Source organism: Oryctolagus cuniculus, chromosome 6, assembly GCF_964237555.1.
Source record: "Oryctolagus cuniculus chromosome 6, mOryCun1.1, whole genome shotgun sequence".
NCBI lineage: Eukaryota > Metazoa > Chordata > Mammalia > Lagomorpha > Leporidae > Oryctolagus > Oryctolagus cuniculus.
Genome location: NC_091437.1, coordinates 20232300 through 20253851, shown reverse-complemented (window position 1 = coordinate 20253851; position 21552 = coordinate 20232300). Strand labels below are relative to the sequence as shown.

At 42.0% G+C, this 21552-nt stretch overlaps 1 protein-coding gene across 13 annotated transcripts in view; it reads left to right on the top strand.

Annotated features, from left to right (window-relative positions):
* The window catches only part of RAPGEF6 (Rap guanine nucleotide exchange factor 6), a 205911-nt gene that overhangs the window by 34065 nt on the left and 150294 nt on the right, over positions 1–21552 (top strand). For 10 of the 13 annotated variants that reach the window (XM_070076077.1, XM_070076083.1, XM_070076081.1 and 7 more), the window contains exon 4: positions 6758–6841. In XM_070076077.1, the coding sequence (XP_069932178.1) occupies positions 6776–6841 (66 nt within the window). In that variant the 5' untranslated portion in view covers positions 6758–6775. Of the gene's footprint in view, positions 1–6757; positions 6842–7015; positions 7187–17523; positions 17570–21552 lie in introns of those variants that run through there. The other 3 variants (XM_070076079.1, XM_070076078.1, XM_070076080.1) reach the window with 3 other exon arrangements.

Here is a 21552-nt window from a genome sequence, read left to right as displayed (position 1 = left end):
TTTTTGCTTTTTTTCTTTGTTAAAACCATATAATATGCTTGTAGATATGTATGAAAACTGTTGGGGGCCAGCGCCGTGGTGCACTTGGTTAATGCTCTGCCTGCGGCACTGGCATCCCATATGGGCACTGGGTTCTAGTCCCGGTTGCTCCTCTTCCAGTCCAGTTCTCTGCTGTGGCCTGGGAAAGCAGCAGAGGATGGCCCAAGTGCTTGGGCCCCTGCACCCGCATGGGAGACCAGGAAGAGGCACCTGGCTCCTGGCTTTGGATCGGCATAGCTCCAGCCATAGCGGCCATTTGAGGGGTGGACCATCGGATGGAAGACCTTTCTGTCTTTATCTCTCACTGTCTGTAACTCTACCTGTCAAATAAAAAATCTTAAAAAAAAACAAAACAAAACAAAACTGTTTGCCTCTTAAATTTTGATCTACAGTCTGTCTTGGAATGTTTTTTTTTTTTGTTTATGGTGTAATACAGAATTCAAGATTTTCCTTTATTTTAAAATACTTATTAATCATTTTAAGGTAATAAAGACATATTTCATGAAAAGCAACTGGTTCCCAAAGCAAAAAAATTATGTTGCAGTTCTGATATCTAATGGCTATTACGTTATGACAATTGATAATGTTTCTCATATCTTCTGCATGATAATTTTATTGAATGAAGGAAAAAATATATTGCCAGCCTTTTCCAATGATTTTAGGTAATCTTTGTTGCAGTTCTAAAATTTGAGAGCTTTCTTCTAAGTTGGGTACAATATGGACTCTGATAATTTATCAGTGAACTTGTTATATTGTATTACATTAAAAATTGTTTATCTTGAACTTTGAATAGACCATTTACCCATGTATGATTTTGTAACCTGCACTGTTTGGACAGTATTGAAAATGTGGATTAGAAAAATTAGTAAAATCTAGATTCATTTAAGTCGGAAGCTTAGTTTGCAGGGGAGCTCCAAGAGAGGCAAACTCCCAGAGGCTTAGGGGGATGGTTTTTAAGCACAATTTGGGGAAAACCAACAATATCTAGCAATGAATTAGAAGGTGGGGACAGAACCCATTGCAATGCTGAATTTGCCCCCTCTAGCTTGCTCAAGATAAAACAAAAAAATCATCAGAATGTTGGGATCTATTTTCTTGGTAAACTCAGACCTCAGAAGGGTGGAATCTCCACATCCTTGCTATTCTCATTGTAAGGCCACCACAAAACACACCAAACACAGTAGTTAGAGGAAGGGGGAAGCCTACCAGCCAAGGTGAGAGGGTGAGAGAGTAGGAGAGCATAAGTGAGAGAGAGCATGTATTCGGGAACTAAATGGCTCCTGTGAAACCTTTGTGTGTGTTGGGGGAGACAGGGGACAGGGAAATAGGAGCAGCCAGTCTCATTATGGTTGGGTGGAGGTGACAACTGTGATTGGGCTATGTGTTCACCTGTCTTCCAGCAGTGGTGGTGGTGGGTGGGGCTAGAGCCTAGGATGGTGTCCGGCGCGTGGTAAGACTGCCATTTTATTAACATTCATGATAAAACTGGAAGCTCCCAAGGAGTGGGATAGGCAGCCTTTGGGGAGAAACATCCAGTGGGATTTGGCACCTTGATTGCTAACGATAACTTGAGGGGAAGCAAGCATTACATCTCAGATTTGCCTTTCTTCATTTCCACTTGGACCAACCTAACTGCTTACTAACCCATCTAAGTCCTGACATTCCTTTCCCCAGAAGACTGGACCCTAACTTCTGTCAGGGGTATGGGCCATGACCATTCTGGCTGCTTCATGCTGAAAAGGGGTGTCCTCACAGGACAGAAGCAGGGCATCCTTCAGAGAGTCAGATCAAAGGGTCCCCAGTAGAATAAGGATTGCTTCAGGGGCATTGTCTGAAGTACCACCTGGAGTTTGATGGCTTCTGGTTGTTTATTCCAGGATAACACAAAGTATAAGGCAGTTAGTATCTCTCAATTGAAAGTCTCATCTTGTGAGAGTTCCAGGGATTCGGCTGGAAGCCTCAATGTCAGAGACGTGGTTTTAGGGCTTCAAATGTGAAAGAATTGTTAAATGTTTAAACAATTTGGTCAGTGTAAGTCAGACCTGAGCATTTCAACTAAAGCTATGAAACAGATCTAATCAGATAAAGATAAAGCCTTTAAGATTTAAATTGTAAAGTAGTTTAACACAATAAAGGCAACAGAAAACTCATGGAACTTCCTTGAGATACCTAAAACTATTACCTAGGTCAGTTAGAAAACACAGGAAAACCTTGATTGAAAAAGATTAGCATATGATAGCAGTGTGTGCTCATTAGGAGAGTTTAATAGAACAAGCAGAATTTTAACCCATAGTTATTTTACATTAGGTTTTGAATCCAGGTAGGAAACAGGTAAATGATTTTTACACAGCAAGCCCTAGGAGTCTTAGGAAAAACGTTGAGCCTAGAAAACAAGACAATTAAGCATAGTACCAACAGTGCTTTGTTAAAAGACATATTTTTGAGGATCACATTGTGGATGACAAAATAGTTAAACTAGTTAAGATTACAATAACAATTCAGGGGCCAGCGCCATGGCTCACTTGGTTAATCCTCCACCTGTGGTGCTAGCAACCCATGTGGGTGCTGGGTTCTAGTCCCGGCTGCTCCTCTTCCACTCCAACTCTTTGCTATGGCCCAGGAGGGCAGTGGAGGATGGCCCAAGTACTTGGGCCCCTGCACCTGCATGGGAGACCAAGAGGAAGCACCTGGCTCCTGGCTTCGGATCGGCGCAGCGCCAGCTATAGCAGCCATTTGGGGAGTGAACCCACAGAAGGAAGACCTTTCTCTCTGTCTCTCCCACTGTCTATAATTCTACCTGTCAAATAAATAATAATAAAAAACAATAGCAATTCTGTAGTTAATAGCATCTTTAAAAGTGTAGCAAAGTTTCACAGACCTTTATACATTTTAGGTCAGTAGCAAACAGAGGTGTATGGTTTTAACAAGGCATATATTGACAATTGGAGAACAGAAGAGGTTTTTTGTTGTTGTTGTTGTTTGTTTTTGACAGGCAGAGTGGACAGTGAGAGAGAGACTGAGAGAAAGGTCTTCCTTTGCCGTTGGTTCACCCTCCAATGACCGCCGCGGCCAGCGCGCTGCGGCCGCGTACCGCACTGATCCGAAGGCAGGAGCCAGGTACTTCTCCTGGTCTCCCATGGGGTGCAGGGCCCAAGCACTTGGGCCATCCTCCACTGTACTCCCTGGCCACAGCAGAGAGCTGGCCTGGAAGAGGGGCAACCGGGACAGAATCCGGCGCCCTGACCGTGCCTAGAACCTGGTGTGCTGGCGCCGCAAGGCGGAGGATTAGCCTAGTGAGCTATGGCGCCGACCGAACAGAAGAGTTTTAAATAGAGGGACAGAGAAACTTGTAATTCAGCAAGAAAATGTGAACTCTGGAGAAAAATTTATATGATTGGAAAACATGGCCCTACAGGAAATCTGGTCAATAGTAAAAGCAGTCCTTGTCAGTATCTTTAAAATGGTGACTAAACAAAAAGGGTAAACAAGACATATGACAGACATCCTTTAGTAGAGGGGGCTGAGACTAGGTGCAGGGCCTTGGCTGCTGACCAAACACATTGAATGTTACCCCAACAACCCTCCTATCCCCCCCCCCCCCCCCACACACATACGGACACAAAGTTTCCAAGATTGGAAAGGGACAGACCTGGGCAGATCAGGCAAGCCAAAGTCAGGAGGGGCTACATAGAGAGCTGAGAAAGTAAGTTGGCCTATGTATCTTTTAATCTGGACAGGCTGAGCAGTTACAGTAACCCAGACAGCTTTTCTCTGGATACTGCAGCCTTCTGGATTACCAGAGAACATATTGGAGGATCTGTCAACACAAGGTCAGGTGTCGTAGGGAGCTACATCTAATGCCTGTCTGATACCTGGACTCTGAGCCAAAACTAATGAGATATCTAGGAAATACCAGCTAACAACGGGACCAGCAGTTCAAGTTTGTAGGAATTTAGAGATCTGATGATGTAAGGAAACATGTAGAGCATTTAGCATGAGAAACAGATCTTGTCAGGGTTTGGATTACAGAAAGGATTCATTGAAGCATGCAGCCTGGAGCCCATGTCCTTGCTCCAAACTGCACCCAGTCTCACTGACAAACTGATCCCCGAGGGAAGAGCAGAATGCAGTTTTTAGCTTGACACTGCAACAGGCTTTCGCTGATCAAGGAGTCTTTGGAAAACACCAGAGAGTGGCCCTGGCCTGACTCCAACACCTTCTCCCAGGCTCCCATGATGGGCTCATCCCCGTGAAAGGAAACTGAGACCAGAGCTGAGGTGAGAAGTATGAAGGGTAGAGCTTCTAGTGTTATAGCTCCTGAGGACTCCAAAAGAGCAGGTCATAGGCATTCAAGTCTGGGGCAAGGTAAGGGGTCAGTGGGTCATGGAGCCCATGACCTTTACTCCTTACTGAGCCCAGTCTCAATAGTGACCCTCCCTACAGGAAATGCATTTTCCATCCCAAAACCTTTCCCACTGTCAGGGTCAGGTGTCCAGCCAACAGACCTTCTGGAAGCACTGGAATGCGGCCCCTGACAGGATCCATCAGCCATCTCAAGGCCTTCTTCCAGTCCCTCGCGAAGGGCCAGTCCACGTAAGAGAGGTGGTGCTTCACAGGCCAACCCCTACATGGGCTTGTCAGGCACTGGGGTCCGGCCAAGAGATTTTCAGAACGTCCTGGGATGTGCCCTGGGCAGTGTTCCTCAGTCATCTCAGGGCCTTTTCCCTACCCTTGCGAAGTGCCAGTCCACACAGAAGAGAGAACTTAGAAGTTGAGTTTCAGCTCCAGGGGATTGCTCTGTCTTAATCAGCAAGCCTAGTTCCTGTCTTAAGGCCGGCAGCAATGCTAACTGCTGTTAACTGGCCTGCGGGGACCTTGTGTTCTCGAGGAAGTGAGAGTTACTATGGAAGAGTGAAGCTCTCTGGAAAACAGAAATAAAAGCAGTCCACATGCTCACCCTTCTGTCCAGGCCTTCTGATGATGGCTGGAGTCGAGTTTGAACGAGATCCGTCAGGTTGTAGTTGGAGGATCATGGCACCAAAAATGGTACTGGTGAAACACCAGCGAAGAAAGACAACCTTGGTTCTTTGTCTAGTCAGAGATCTCCTGCGGAAGCGGTTTAGAGTGGGCTCCGAGAGAGGCAGATCTTTTGTCTCTGTTCTTTAATCTTCTGTTTGCTACTGACTCATTTTTCTCATTTGTTGATTATCTTCTGCTCTTGTATTAAACGCACCTACCTTTTGAATTCTTATTTTTTGTTCTGTTTTTCATTGGTCCCAGTGCCTTGGTCTAGTTCTCCATCTTTCTTTCTTGAACATTAAATGCAGATATTTTTTCTGTTCTTATTTTTTATATTACTTGATTTTACTCTGAACAATATTAGTAATTTTTTTAAAGATGTATTTATTTATTGGAAAGATAGAGTTAGAGAGGCAGAGGCAGGGAGAGATTAAGATCTTCCATCTGCTGGTTCACTCCCCACGTGGCCACAATGGCTGCCGGAGCTGGGCCAATCTGAAGCCAGGGGATGGGAGCCAGGGGCTTCTTCCTGGTCTCCCACATGGGTGTGGGGTTCCAAGCACTTGAGCACTCTACTGGTTTCCCAGGCGCCTTAGGGAGCTGGATTTGAAGTAGAGTAGGTGGGACTCGAACTGGCACCATATGGTTGGATACCAGCATGATAGGCTTCACCCACTACACTACAGTGCCGGCCCCAGTGTTAGTAAATTTTGATTCAGTGCTCAACACAGTGCCTGACACTGTGTAAAAAGTTATAGAAATACTATCTGTCTTCCACTGGAGAGTTGTTAGTTTTTGTTTGTTTGTTTGGATAGGCAGAATAGTATCGGCAGACACCTTGATGTGGTAGAGAATGCTAAGTGAATTGATGGTGAAAATTTTCTTCTGATTGCTTCTATTTCCTCAGTGAAAATAGAAATCAAAATCAGTTCAGAGTTACGGTAAAGGGGAAGATATTTGATAATGAAGAGAAGTGACAGTGTATGTTACGGAGATACATTGTTTGCTAGGCGGGTTTGGTAGCCCACATGAAGTTTGTGATGGTTTTATATTATCAACCATGTCTGTTAAGGGTGTACTGCTAGCAATCATTTAATATTGGACATGTAGATTGCCTTTATGACTAGATATTACATACTTGTATATTTTTTCTAATTTGTATTATTGTGTAGATAATTATAGGAAAGTTAGAAAACAGGTAAGCTATAATAAATGAAGTCATCTGAAATTCTGTTCAGACATAACAATTACTCTCAATGATAAATTCCTTGAGATAAATCTATGGAGCTAAAGGATGTAATATCTTTGTCTTGTGCTGTTTATTTATTGATTTGAAAAAAAGTGCTGATTTTGATTTGTAGTAACACTAAACAATTAATAAACAGTTTTCCTCACAGCCACGATAATATAGGCTAATTTGTAAGAATTTGCTAAAAGTATTTTAATGTTATAAATTGCATTATGTGTTTACTAGTGATGTGAAGTTGTTTTTCCCTCTGTGTTACCTGTTAAGAATTGTCTGTTTCCTTATGTGAACACGGTCTTTATAAAACTGTAGGCAAAATTCCCCAAATTTCTAAGTATTACTTAATTTTTAATGGTATGTAATATCATCAGCATATATTTCATGTTTTATATTGAATCCATATACATGTGAACATGCGTATTTACTTATTCCTGTATTTACTTATTTAAACAGTTCAGAAACAATTGCCAGATGTTGGTATATCCTGCTTTCTGGATCTGTGCTTGTGAAAGACTCCATGGTCTTGCCTCCATGCAGGTATATTTACATTTATTTTTTAGTACATGTGGTAGGCAAAGTTAACATTGCAACTATTTATTTTGTGTCTTATATATTTAAACTTTGTAGGATGTGTTACTTCTCTCAGTAAGTGATCTTTTCCCTTCCCTTCCCTTCTCCCTTTTCTTTCTTCTTTTGTGTGTTTTTTGGTAGTTCTTGAGTCAGAGCCCTCATCCACTGTTTTATTCTTTAAATGCCTGAAAGAGCTGGGGCCAGGCTGGAGTGGAAGCCAGTAGCCAGGATCTCAATCTAGATCGCCCACATAAGTCACAGGAAATGTCTCACCAGGAAGATAGAATCAGGAGTCAAAACCCAAGCACTGATGTGAGTTCTGAGTGACCCAACTGGCATCATAACATCTAAGCTAAATATTGACCTTGGCTGATAAATTTTTAAAACGCTTTTGCTTATTATTGGTACTATAGATACACTAGGTAGGCATCAACTAGTATTGCATGTTTCAGAGGGTGTGCTTTAAGTTACACTGTCATATAGTATCTTCTTCCCGTTTGGGTCTTAGTAAGAAATCTGATTCATCTAATGATTTTGGATTCATTGCTTTTACTGACTGTAGATAGGCAATATGTTGTAATAGTTAAGGATTGGAGTTTTGGATTAAGTTAAAGCAGATTAGAAACCTCATTTCCTCAGTAACATAATTTAGGACACATTTTCGCTTTCTTGTCTATAAAACAGGTATAATACTGGTGCCTTGTCATGAAACTTTAGCAAGCTTCTGCTCAAAGCTCTTGAAAGAACTCTGTAAGGGTTCACACTCCAGAGCTAGAGTGCATGCATTCATATCTACTACTTCTTGATCGTACTGCTTAATCTCTTTGTGCCTTGGTTTCCTGACTTTTAAAATAGGACTAATAACAGAACATTTTATAGATTATTTCAGAGAAACAAATGATTTAATCTACATAAGAGTTAGAGAAGGAGAGGCAGAGAGAGAGAGGTCTTCCATCTGTTGGGTCACTCCCTAGTTGGCTGCAATGGCCAGAGCTGTGCCGATCAGAATCCAGGAGCCAGGAGCTTCTTCTGGGTCTCCCTCCCAGGTGCAGGGGCCCAAGGACTTGGGCCATCTTGCACTGCTTTCCCAGGGCATAGCAGAGAGCTGGATCAGAAAGCTGGATCAGAAGTGGAGCAGCCGGAGCTCGAACTGGGGCCAATATGGGATTCTGTTCACGCAGATGGCGGCTTTACCCCTTATGCCACAGTGCCGGCCCCAGTATATATATATATTTTTAAAGGTTTATTTATTTATTTGAGTTACACAGAGAGAGGAGAGACAGAGAGAGAGGTCTTCCATCTGCTGGTTCACTCACCAGATTGCTGCAACAGACAGAGCTGCGCCAATCCGAAGCCAGGAGGTTCTTCTGGGTCTCCCATGCGGGTGCAGGGGCCCAAGCAGTTGGGCCATCCTCCACTGCTTTCCCAGGCCACAGCAGAGAGCTAGATTGGAAGTGGAGCAGCCGGGACTAGAACCGGCACCCACATGGGATGCCGGTGCTTCAGCCCAGGTAGCCAGCCCGTTGTGCTACAGTGCCGGCCCCAGTATATGTTCTTTATACCAGCATTATATGATTGCTACCTTGTATAGGAGAAGGAACATAATAGTAGTCTAATTTATAACCTATAGCCAGCTTTGAGATAGATAATATGTCCTAAGAGTCAAGAGATGAAACCACACAGCAATTGAAATAGGGACAGTTTAAAGTTACTGTATCTTTGGAGGAATTACCTTTTACAGATGGTAAAATAGGATATCTTACAGTTGAGGGAGAGTCTCCAAGGAAGGAACAAACTTGAAAAGGGTCCCTTCCCAAAGAGAGAATTCAGACTTTATTGGAGGAAACATCAGTTGTAGCCCAGTAGTTTCTGGAGAGATGCACTGTGTATTGTCGCCCAGAGCTGGTTGTCTGTTACCCGGCCAAGTCTGATCAAAGGGAAAGGCTGACCAGTACTGGCAAGAAGGAGACCTACCCCTGATAGGACATAGACAGTTTTCAGTGCTGAGGATGGGAATTCCCCACCTACAGACTTGAAACTTCAAACCAGCAGAACTCAGAACCCTCCACTGACAATGCATTAACATTTCCTACTGGAAGAGGAAAACAATTATGCATTAGATTTATAGATAGATTTTGATTTGAGAGATGATAAATAACTGACATTGTCGATTTCTGTGCATATTTTGCCTCCATATGAATGCCTTGAAATGTTTGAAGTTCAGTTCAATTGCAAAACAACTCTTGGTACCTAATGTGTTATGGGTATCCTTTATATGTTCTTAACCCTCATTTTCTTTTTTTTTTTTTTTTCTTTATTTTTTGACAGGCAGAGTGGACAGTGAGAGAGAGAGAGAGAAAGGTCTTCCTTCCGTTGGTTCACCCCCCTAAATGGCCGCTACGGCCGGCGCTGCGCCAATCCAAAGCCAGGAGCCAGGTGCTTCCTCCTGGTCTCCCATGCTGGTGCAGGGCCTAAGGACCTGGGCCATCCTCCACTGCCTTCCCGGGTCACAGCAGAGAGCTGGACTGGAAGAGGAGCAACGGGGACATAATCCGGCGCCCCAGCCGGGACTAGAACCCGGGGTGCCGGTGCCGCAGGGGGAGGATTAGCCTAGTGAGCCATGGCGCCGGCCCTTAACCTTCATTTTCTTTCTTTCTTTTTTTTTTTTTTTTTTTTTGATATGCAGAGTGGATAGTGAGAGAGAGAGAGACAGAGAAAGGTCTTCCTTTTGCCGTTGGTTCACCCTCCAATGGCCACCACGGCTGGCGCGCTGCAGCCGGCGCACCGCGCTGATCCGATGGCAGGAGCCAGGTACTTATCCTGGTCTCCCATGGGGTGCAGGGCCCAAGCACTTGGGCCATCATCCTCCACTGCCTTCCCGGGCCACAGCAGAGAGCTGGCCTGGAAGAGGGGCAACCAGGACAGAATCCGGCGCCCCAACCAGGACTAGAACCCGGTGTGTCGGCGCCGCTAGGTGGAGGATTAGCCTAGTGAGCTGCGGTGCCGGCCTAACCTTCATTTTCAAATAAAGAGCTGTGCAGCTTGAATAGTTACTGTTAGCTGTGATAATTATATATCCTATTGACTAAGGACTACCTTATAAAATTGGCCTCCAACAAATTATATGTAAAATAAATGTGAGGAAGAGAATATGAATAACGTATCAAATACAATGAGGATCCCTCAAAAAATTGTGGGAAATGGAACTGATACTTATTTATATACACTTTGGTGCAAAAATTTTTTGTGAACCATGTTTATAAAGGGGTCTTCAGAAAAGTTGATGTTGAAATACATGTTATGATAAGTAATGATTTTAGGAAGCTTTTATATCAAAATCTTTTAGTAGCATTTTTCTACAAATTTTTATTTTAATTTTTAAAATGTATTTCTTTGAAAAGAGTTACAGAGAAGGAGAAGCAGAGAGAAAGAAAGAGCAAGCGAGCAAGTGCTTACGTCAGCTGGCTCACTCCCCAGATGGCTGCAATGACCGCAGCTGGCCTAGGCTAAAGCCAGGAGCTTCATCTTGGTGTCCCACATGTGTGCAGGTCCCAAGGACTTGGGCCATCCTTCACTGCTTTTCCTGGTGCATCAGTCCATAGCTGGATTGGAAGTGGAGCTGCTGGGGCTGGCACCATGGCTCACTTGGTTAATCCTCTGCCTGTGGCGCCAGCATCCCATGTGAGCACCGGGTTCTAGTCATAGTTGCTCCTCTTCCAGTCCAGCTCTCTGCTGTGGGCTAGGATAGCAGTGGAAGATGGCCTAAGTGCTTAGGCCCCTGGACCTGCATGGGAGACCAGGAAGAAGCACCTGGCTCCTGGCTCTGGATCAACGCAGTGCCGGCCATTTGGGCGGTGAACCAATGGAAGGAAGACTCATAGTCTAATTCTATCCAATTAAAAAAAAAAAAAAAAAGGAAGTGGAGCTGCTGGGGTTTGAACTGGCTTCCATATGAGATGCTGGCTCTGCAGGCAGCAGCTTTACCTGCTGCTTCACAATGCTGTCTCCTGCCTCCCACCAAAATTTTTAAAGTGCCATTGTATATACTATAAACATAGAAAATATGAAAAGCTACTATTCTGTTTCTGCTTTGGGTCACAAGGCTATAGTTATCATCTCTGGCTTCCTTTTTTCGCCACCCAATCAGTATTTTTGCCATTTGCTGAAACCTCAGCTACTCTGGATTCTTAACCTGGTGGTTGGAACAAAGCCTTCATTTCTCAAAGGTCCCCAATTGTCCTATTTTGGCTTTTTTTTTTTTTTTTTTTTTTTGTGCACAGGTGAGTACTACATATGCATTTCTACATATAAGTACATGTAAATACTACATGTAAGTACTATCCTGAAGAGGATCTTCTGGGCTGTATACATAGTGTGCAGTCACCCAGCTTCTTCTTGGTGATTGAGATCAGTTACGTGGGTCAGTGGAAAAACTGTTGGTTTAGTGTTGATGTGGAAGTTTTTAATTCCACAAACCATTGTTGTGTTTCCTGGTGGAAACAATCCTTCTTTGGGCATTAAGTGTTCAGTCCAGCAGAACTCAGAGTTTGGAAAGGATACAAAAATTTTGGGAATGAGTTATTAGATATAGCATTGAGAAGAGCCACTCCTACTTCCATGCCTTAAAAGAAACCCTTATATTCTGGCTATTGGGGGAAACAGAAATCATTGCTTTACTTTCGTTCCTGTGAAATGATTTCCTTGATGGAAAACAGTCTTGTGTTGAATGCTAAGACTGTAGGAAAAATATTTTGTAATTCCTGAGTAAGGGTGTTAACAAAGAAATGTAGGGAAATGCATTGCCATAATTTGTCTACTCCAGTAAGGACAAATATCTGCCTCCTCTAGCATAGAAGAGGTCCAGTGTAAATAATCTGCCTCTGGGTGGCTATCTGGTCCTCTTGAGGAATGAGCCATATCAGGGATGCAGTCTGTGTTGTTAGCAAATGAGGTATCCAGCTGCATTATTGGCATTTGAGCTCCCCTGCGTATTCTCCCTCTACCACCCTGTGTACTTCCTTCACAGTCCTATTGATGAAGCTCTAGAGTGACTGCAGAATACGATGGACATTCATAGAGCATGTTCTTTGTCTACCTGATTATTAACAGCCTTATCTACACAGGACGCAAATATCTCTTTTTGAAAGTGGCCTACCCACATGTATTTTCCCAGACTTTCTTGTTACTAATTTTCCAATTGTGTTCTTTTCAAGTCCCTGACCATTCAAGCAAACTTCTGGTAACTGCCTGTGAATCTATTTAGATCAGCAGTTCTCAACCTAGACAAAATGAGCAACAAATGTACTGCCTGAAGTTCTAATCCCAAGGAGGACTTTGCTTCACCAGCACCCTTCAGGGCCATCCTTGAATGTGGCTGTTCTTTGTTGGGTGATCCCAGCATGTTGTGCAGACCCACAAAGAAGCTTTCTTGTCCTGCTCCAAATCAAGGAACTCTTGGGAAATTTTGCTGACATGGGAGGCCTTTGAGTTTTTTAGGAATTTGTTTCCCAAACACTTGATTGCATATATTTTAGGAAGATATCACAGTACCCTTCTGTTACTTGCAAATGAAATTTTCTTTGTAACTTAAACCAGTTAGACATGAAAATTTACAAAGAGGATAAGTAGTAAATCTGTAAATGTCTTGTTTTGAAATAAATTTTCTTTTTCTAGAATTGAATTCATTTTTTAGTTATCACAGTAAAATTTGATGTTCGACTTCATTACATTGGAGGTTGAAATAAAATTTAACTCATTTGTCTAAACATTTGCATATACAGCAAATATCAGATACTGGCAATAGACAGAATACTGATTTACCTTGGATGGGGATGACTGCTGTATTATTTTTTAAGAGATTTACTTATGAAGTCTGTGCTGTGGTGTAGTAGACCATTCTCTCTGTCTCTGCCTCTCTCTATAACTCTGCCTCACAAATAAATCAATAAAATCTAAAAAAAAAATTATGAGAGTTATAGACAGGGAGTGGTAGAGATAGGAAAGTCTTCAGACGCTCATTAACTGCCCAAATGGCTGCAATGGCCGGAGCTGGGCCTAGTCGAAGCCAGGAGCCAGGAGCTGCTTCTGGGTCTCCCATGCGGGTGCAGGAGCCCAAGCTCTTGAGCCTTCTTGCACTGCTTCCCCAGGCCATAAGCAGAGAGCTGGATTGGAAGAGGAGCAGCCTGGATTCAAGCCGGCACCCATATGGGAGGCTGACAATGCAAGGGGTGGCTTAGCATACTGTGCCATAGCACCAACCCCTACGGGGTCGGTAATAAATAACAGGATATTTTCAGAGGGCGAAATGTTATGTGGCATGGAAATAAATTTGCTTGTAGAGGCAGATGTGAAAATGGGCTCTATAGATAAGCAGTTAGCTAAACCAATAAAGAGAACAGGCATTTCAGTTAGAGAATATCTGAAACACCAAGACGTTGATCCTACCACGTAACAGATATTCTATGTTAGTTACTGAGATTGGGAAAGGTAAATATCACTGTCCATTTCCTAAAGATGTAAATTTTGTACAAAGTATTATATTGATACCATTAGAAGGTCAAGAAAGGAAAACAAGTTTACTTTAAGGAGTGTTTCTTCTTTTATTGTCCTCTACTCTGTTCAAACCAATTTAATCCATCTGTGTAGAAAGCTATTTTTATTAATATTGTAGGAGAAAAATGATACTTTTTCTCACCTACAAGTTTTATGTCTAGCACTCCTGCAACCAAATACAGGTTAACAAGAGAAAAACATGCAGATTTAATTTGGTAAAAGTTTTATGTGACATAAGAGGCTTTAGAAATGATGACCCAAGGACCCAGGGAAACTATTTTTATGCTAAGTTTGGGGAAGAAAGTGCATAGTTAAAGAGACACATGACTGAACAAAAGAAGAAGGGCATGACCTTCTTTTTTCTTTTTTGTGTTTTTGTCCACCCCAAATTATTTTCTGTGTCTCTGTTTGATAGTCCTTTTCCCAGAAATGGGGGCAAGATACCTGTTATGTGGAGGTCTTCAGGAGAGAATGGAGGAGGTCAGAGAATGACTCTTGTAAGTTTTCTAGCTTGTTGCAGAGGAGAAGAGTTCCAGTTTTAGTGACCTGTTGGGATGGAAATAGGTGGATAGGTGACAGTTGAGTGGGGTTCTTGCTTCTGTGGTCCCCCTCATCTCCCTCAGATGCCAAAGCTCCCTACCTGGGATTTCATGTTTTTGTTTATCTTTCTAGTGTTCTCTTTTTCCATGTACGTGGACAGAAATAAATAATTCTTATATTTCCCATTTATTACTTGAATAGGAATATTACTGTGTAGTTTTAACTTTTATTGTTATATAAGAGTATATGGTGATACAAATTTAAGGTAGTCAGTGACTGTACATAGAACAGTAGGTAGTCATTACTACTTAGCACTTAGAAACAATCCATATGTCTTTTGTTACATCAGCTCACTTGCCTCCAAAGGTCTCATTTTCCTAAGTTTTAATCTGTAGAGTTTCAACCTGTGGATGTGCACACATTAATCCTGTAGTTCAGCTTTGCTTACTTTTGAGCTCAAGGTGAATTCAGTCATGTGGTATTCTTTTGTGTGCTTTTTCTTTTCCCCAGCAGTATGTTCATGAAATTCATCTGGTTTGGCAGTGTCAAACTCCTTATTGAAATCTTGCTTTTAAGGCTCTTCTACGAAATTGTGCTTCTTTTCCTTAGTTTCCATCTATGTCCCCAGGATACTTTTTTTTAATATATATTTTATTTATTTATTTTTTATTTTTGACAGGCAGAGTGGACAGTGAGAGAGAGAGAGAAAGGTCTTCCTTTGCCATTGGTTCACCCTCCAATGGCCACCGCGGCCGGCCCGCTGTGGCCGGCGCACCGCACTGATCTGATGGCAGGAGCCAGGTACTTATCCTGGTCTCCCATGGGGTGCAGGGCCCAAGGACTTGGGCCATCCTCCACTGCACTCGCTGGTCACAGCAGAGAGCTGGCCTGGAAGAGGGGCAACCGGGACAGAATCCGGCGCCCCGACCGGGACTAGAACCCGGTGTGCTGGCGCCGCAAGGCGGAGGATTAGCCTAGTGAGCCGCGGCGCCGGCCTTCCAGGATACTTTTCTATACTGTTACTACAGTGATCACTGTATTGTATTACTGGTATGTTTGTCTTGGTGGCTCCTTGAGGACAATGACTATCTTTGTTTTTTAAAGGTTTATTTACTTATTTGAAAGTCAGGGTTACAGAGAAGTTACAGAATTACAGAGGCAGAGAGAAAGATCTTCCATCCACTGGTTCACTCCCTACGTGGCCACAATAGCCAAGGATCGGACAGGTTGGAACCAGGAGCCAGAAGCTTCTTTCTGGGTCTCCCATGTGGGCGCAGGGCCTCAAGAACTTGGGCCATCTTCCATTGCTTTCACAGGCACATTAGCAGGGAACTGGGTTGGAAATGGAGCAACCCGGATTTGAACTTGAACCCATATGGGATGCTGACACTGCAGGCGGTGGCCTTACCTGCTGCACCACAACAACAGCCACAATGGCTGTATCTTCATCTCCTCAAATGCTTGCGCTGGCTAGGGTTGGGCCTGGACTAAAGTCGAGAGCCAGAAATTGATTCCAGGTTCCTTATGTTGGTGAGAGAAACCAAGTTACTTAAGTCATTACTATTGCCTCCCGGGCTCCACATCAGTAGGAAACAGGAGTTAGGAGCTGGAGGCTGGTATCAAATCCATACACTCCATGTGGTGCTTGGACATCCTGACTGCTAGGCTACGCTGCCCACCCTTGTTTCCTGCTATTGGCTATTATGTGTTGCTGTAGAGCTTTGTTTGTATACTCTGATTTCTCCTGAGTACATATGTAGGGGTAGAGTGACTGGATTATAAGTCTTTACGTTCCCACATGCTTTATTTTGTGTAAATATCTAGGAAACGGCCAGGTTCTAGGGTAGCTGCATGTTTATCTTTGTAAGAAGTACCATGATCTTTCCCAAAGTTGTTCCATTTTACACACCAGCTTTTTGTGGTACTCTGTAAACAAAGATACTGTTTAACAAAAACAATAATGGTAGAGGAACAGAAGAACAAAAAGGATGAGACATTTATAAAACAGATAGGAAAAGGACAAATATAATCCAGGTATGTAGTATTGCATTACAGGTATGTAGTCTAAACATTCCAGTCAAACAACAGAGATGATCAGATATGTGCTGCTTATAGGAAATAGACTTAACCTTCAAAACACAAATGAGTTGAAAATAAGGGGGCCGGCAATGTGGCATAGTGGATTAAGCCACAGCATGCAGTGCTGGCATCCCATATGGTCTCCGGTTCGAGTCCTGGCTGCTCCACTCCCCATCCAACTCTCTGCTGTGGCCTGGGAAAGCAGTAGAAGGTGGCCCGAGTCCTTTGGCCCCTGCACCTGCATGTGAAGACCTGGAGGAAGCTCCTGGCTCCTAGCTTCAGATTGGCACAGCTCTGGTCCTTGCGGCCAATTGGGGAGTAAACCAGCAGATGGAAGACCTCTCTCTGGCTCTCTGCTTCTCCTTGTAACTTTTTCAAATAAATAAATAAATCTTTAAAAAAAAAAAAAGAATGACGCAAAATAAACCATGCAAATATTCTTAGGGCTGGAGTAGCCGTATCTGTACAAGTCAAAGTAAAGTGATAGGAAATATTACTACAGATCAGGAGCAAAATTTCATAGTGTTAAAATAATAAATACATTTTGAACACCTAGCAGTCTTATATTTAGAAACAGAACCCCAAAATATGATAGAAAAACTGACAATCTAACAGATCCGTGGGAGTTGAGCAGTTATACCTGATAATTTTAAAACTGCTCTCAATAAAACCACTAGACCAAAAATTAAGATAAGATTGAAAGATTTTATTAACCACTTTGTTTTAATATATAATTTAAATTTTCAAGTATTAAGGCTTGTTCTCCAGGATAGGGCATATTCTTGAGCAGTAATATACAACATTTTAAAAGGATTGAAAACATTGGAATTAATTTAATTGCTGACCACAATGGAATTAAATTATAAATCAATACCAGAAAGAAATGTCAGCATTGAAATAACATTTATAAATGACCCATAAATTGAGGGAAACTTCGCAGCAGATATTAGAAAGTATTTTCAATTGAATTAAAATGAACAAGCATCAAGATTTATGGGATGCAATTAAGGAAGTAGTTAGAAATTTATGCCACATTTGTGAAAAAAGAATGAATTTAGGGGCCGATGCCGTGGCGTACTAGGTTAATCCTCTGCCTGCGGCGCCAGCATCCCAAATGGGTGCCGGTTCTAGTTCCAGCTGCTCCTCTTCCAGTCCAGCTCTGTGCTGTGGCCTGGGAAGCAGTGGAGGATGGCCCAAGTGCTTGGGCTCCTGTACCCGCACAGGAGATTGGGAGGAAGCTCCTGGCTTCGGATTGGCGCAGCGCCAGCTTTAGTGGACATTTGGGGAGTGAACCAACAGAAGGAAGACCTTTCTCTCTGTCACTGTCTAACTGCCTGTCAAATAAATAAAATCTTTTTAAAAAAAAAATGAATTTAGTCATCAAAAGTTTTCATGTCTCGAACTAAAGGTATAAGTAAGATTTTAGTAGAAATCAGTGGAAAAAGAAAAAACTATAATGAAAAATTGATTCTTTGCAGAGGTCAGCAAGTTGGTATCACCAGTATTTGGCACAAAAGAGGAAAGGTTGGTATCCTATCAATGTAAAATATTACATGGGAATTTTGTGAACATGCTTTATATCAACAAATTGGACAAATCTTGTAAAGACATACATTACCAAAATAGAAAAAAAAAAAAAAACAAACTTTGAGTACAAAGAGAAACTTTAGGCCTGCCCAGATGGGCTTATTGCTGACCGCTTTCAAGCATTAGGGAGCTTTATTACATATCATATACAAACTCTTATAGAAAATAGGGAAGAGAAAATAGTTTCAGTTTATTGCTGTGAGTTAATTATTACTGTCACCAGTAACAGAGCAAGACATCACAGGAAAAGAAACTTTTGGATTGTTATCATCATTAACTTATATGTAGAAATTAGTAAACTAGCAGCAAACTGAATCTTGAAGAGACAGAAAGAAATCTTCTGTCTGCTGATTCACTTCCCAAATGACTGCAAGGGCCAGAGCTGAGCTGATTCTAAGCCAGGAGCCAGGATCCTATTCCAGGTCTCCCATGTGGGTGCAGCCTCCACTGCTTTCCCAGGCATATTAGCAGGAAGCTGGTTTGGAAGAGGAGCAGCTGGGACATGAACCGGCACCCACGTGGGGTGCCAGCACAGCAGGCAGATGCTTAACCTACCATAGCACAGCACTGGACCCTATATTAAAATTATTATGTGCCACAACCAAGTTTTGTTATCCTGGGAGTTCAAGTTGATTTTGCATCTGTAAGTCAATTAATGTAATATAGCTTGTTGATAAAATAATGCTCAGGTACCATATGATTCTTTCAATAAACACTGCAGAAAAAAAAAGTCATAAAAATCCAAAACCTATTCAAGATACAGTTATAGACATATAGAAGGGAACTTCCTAACCCTATTATAGATCATATAAAAAATAGGTGATGTAGAAAATTTTTATGGTTTTTTTCAGTCATATTTCTGATCCATTTATTAATTTTTGTTTATAATGTTATATTCAGATGTTTCCCTCCTTTTCCTATTTCCTCATTTTTTATTCTCTTGATACCTGGTTGTTCAGTACCATTGATAGAGTAGGTTATCTTTACCCATTGTTGGCCTTGGCACCTTTGTCAGAAAATAGTTCAACTTACAAAGGTACTTCAGAATGTTTATGCAATGTAAGATTAAGAGGTTAAATCTATTCTGACACAAAATTTTTTAAATATTTGCAAGGAATTTTGAAGAAAATAATGAGGGGATAGTGTGCTGACTTAGCAGGTAATGCTACTGCTTGCAAAGTTGGCATCCCATAATGGCCTTGAGCCCTAGAGTCTTGGCTTCCCCACTTCAGTCCAGCTCCTTTTTGGCCTCCTGGGAAAAGCAGAGGAGGCTCGCTGGGCCCCTGCCACCCATGTGGCAGACCTAGAAGCAGCTCCTGGCTTTGGCTAGCCCAGCCCTGCCCCACGTGGCCATCTGGGGTGTTAAACAGCAGATGAAAGCTATCTCTCCCTCCCCCTCTCCCTCTCCCTGTGACTTTAAAATAAAAAATTTAATCTGTCTTTTTAAAAGTTAGTGAAAAATGCATATTATGAAAAAACTGCATAGAGTTTGAATTTTTTTTTTAGTACGAAAATAAGCTTAGCTTTTAATATCATTTTCAGTTAACTGAAGTGCCTTTATATAGGTACAGGTCTTCAGTTCTCTAGCCTGTTACATTGAGCTACAAGTTTATCCGATGCTGTATCATTTCAAATACTGCAGCTTTAACAGTATGTCTTAAAATTTTATAATATAGATATTTCAAATTGATTATTTTCCAAAATTGCTTTAGTTATTTTAGTTCCTTTATATTTCCATGAAAATTTTATTTTTTTTATTTAAAAATTTTTTATTTATTGTCATTTTAATCGAAAGGCAGAGCAACACAGACAAAAATGTTTCAACTACTGCTTCCCTCCCAAAATGTCTGCAATAGCCAGGGCCGGGTCAGGCTGAAGTCTGCTGCCTAGAACTCAGTCTGGAATTGGAGGCAGAGCCAGGTCTCAAACCCAGCCTCTCCAGTATGGGATGCAGGTGTCGCAGGCAGCAGCTTAAATGCTCTGTGAAATGCCTGCCTCTCTCTCCAAATTTTATAGTTGTCCTTTCAACCTTGTAAGTCAACTTTTTGGGATTTTTATTTGTAATTGAATTAAATCTGTAGACTAGTTTAGAGAGAATTTCATCTTAGTAACAAGTCTTTAAATCTGTAAACAACAAAATATTATGTTTTTATTTGGGTCTTCATGAATTTCTCTCAACAGGGTTAGTTTTTTAGTTGCAGTTTTATAGGAATCTTGTACATACTTTGATAAAATTGTCTCTGAAGCATTATATATGCTGCTTTTTTAAAGATTTATAAAGAGTTACACAGAGAGAGGAGAGGCAGAGAGAGAGTTCTTCCATCTGTTGGTTCACTCCCCAATTGGCTGCAGTGGCCGGAGCTGTGCCGTTCCAAAGCCAGGAGCTTCTTTCGGGTCTCCCACATGGGTGTAGGGGCCCAAGGACTCGGGCCATTTTCCATTGCTTTCTTAGGCCATAGTAGAGAGCTGGATCAGAAGTGGAGCAGCCAGGTCTTGAACTGGTGCCCATATGGGATGCCGGTGCTTCAGGCCATAGTGTTAACCCACTGCGCCACAGTGCTGGCCCCTGTATATACTATTTATAATAGGATTAAAAGATCTTTTATTTTCTGGTTGTTGCTAATATACAATAAAAATGGTTTTGGGGTTTTGTATCCTTTAATTTTGCTAAATTCACTTATTTCTGATAGTTGTTATGGGGTTTACCTTATATGTGATTGTATTATCTACAGTTGAAGTGTTTAGTGTTCAGTGTACCTTTCTTGTGTAATCCATAGTTCTAAGACCTGTTGGCGAGGGAGAGTTTTTGTGTATATCAGTATGCCAGCTGATAAATTGATTGGGAATGTTACAAACAACCTGTATCAGTAGTCACCAAGATCTAAGTACTGATCAAAAACATGAATGCTAAACTAATAAATGAAAAGTTGAGAGGAAACTTATTATGGGTAGATCACATTGGCACTGTCTGATGCCACTCAGCAATTTTAATACTGTTATGAAGTAAGATAGCCAGACTGAGTGTGTCCACCTGTGTGATATGATAGAACATTCCAGCAGGTCTTTTTGATACTTAACATTTCTCTTACTCATATTTTTCAGTTTACCTTAACACGTGGAGAATATGAGAAGTCTTCAGAAATATGTTTCAAATACATTTTGCACTAAAACAGACTTCTAATTCCATTTTTCCTTGAAATTTTTTAAAGATTTATTTATTTGAAAGAGTTACAGTGCTAGAGGTAGAGACAGATCTTACATCTGCTGGCTCACTTCCCAGGCGACTGCAACAGCCAGGAATAGGCCAGGCTGAAGTCAGGAGCTGTGAGCTGCTTCTGGGTCTTTCATGAGGATAGCAGGGGTCCAGATACCTGGGCTGCCAGCAGGGAGCTGGATCAGAAGTGGAGCAAACAGGGACTCAAACTGGAGTCCATATGGGATAGTGGCATCTCAGCCAGTTAACCCCCCGTGCTACAATGCTGGTCCCCTTGAAATTTTTTAAGTCCTTTATACTTTTAATGTCTTTGTTGGTTTCCTCATTCTAGATCTGCTATTACTGATTGATTTTTCTTTTGGTTATGGATTATCATTTCCTGTTTCTTTCCATGTCTGTTTTCTTTTGTGTTTTTTATGAATATCACACATTGTGAATTTTGGGTTGTTGAATTTGAGCTTTTACTTCGTGTGTGTGTGTGTGTGTGTGTGTGTGTGTGTGTGTGTGTGTGTTTTACTTGAAAGGCAAAATTGAAGAGAGAGAGAAGGAGAGACAGATCTTCCATCTTATGGTTTGTGCTCCAAATGGTCACAACTGCTAGAACTGAGCCAAGTGGAAATGAGGAGCCAGGCTTCTTCCTGGTCTCCCACTTAGAGTTGCAAAGGTCCAAGTACTTGGTCCCTCCTCTGCTGCTTCCCAGGGACAT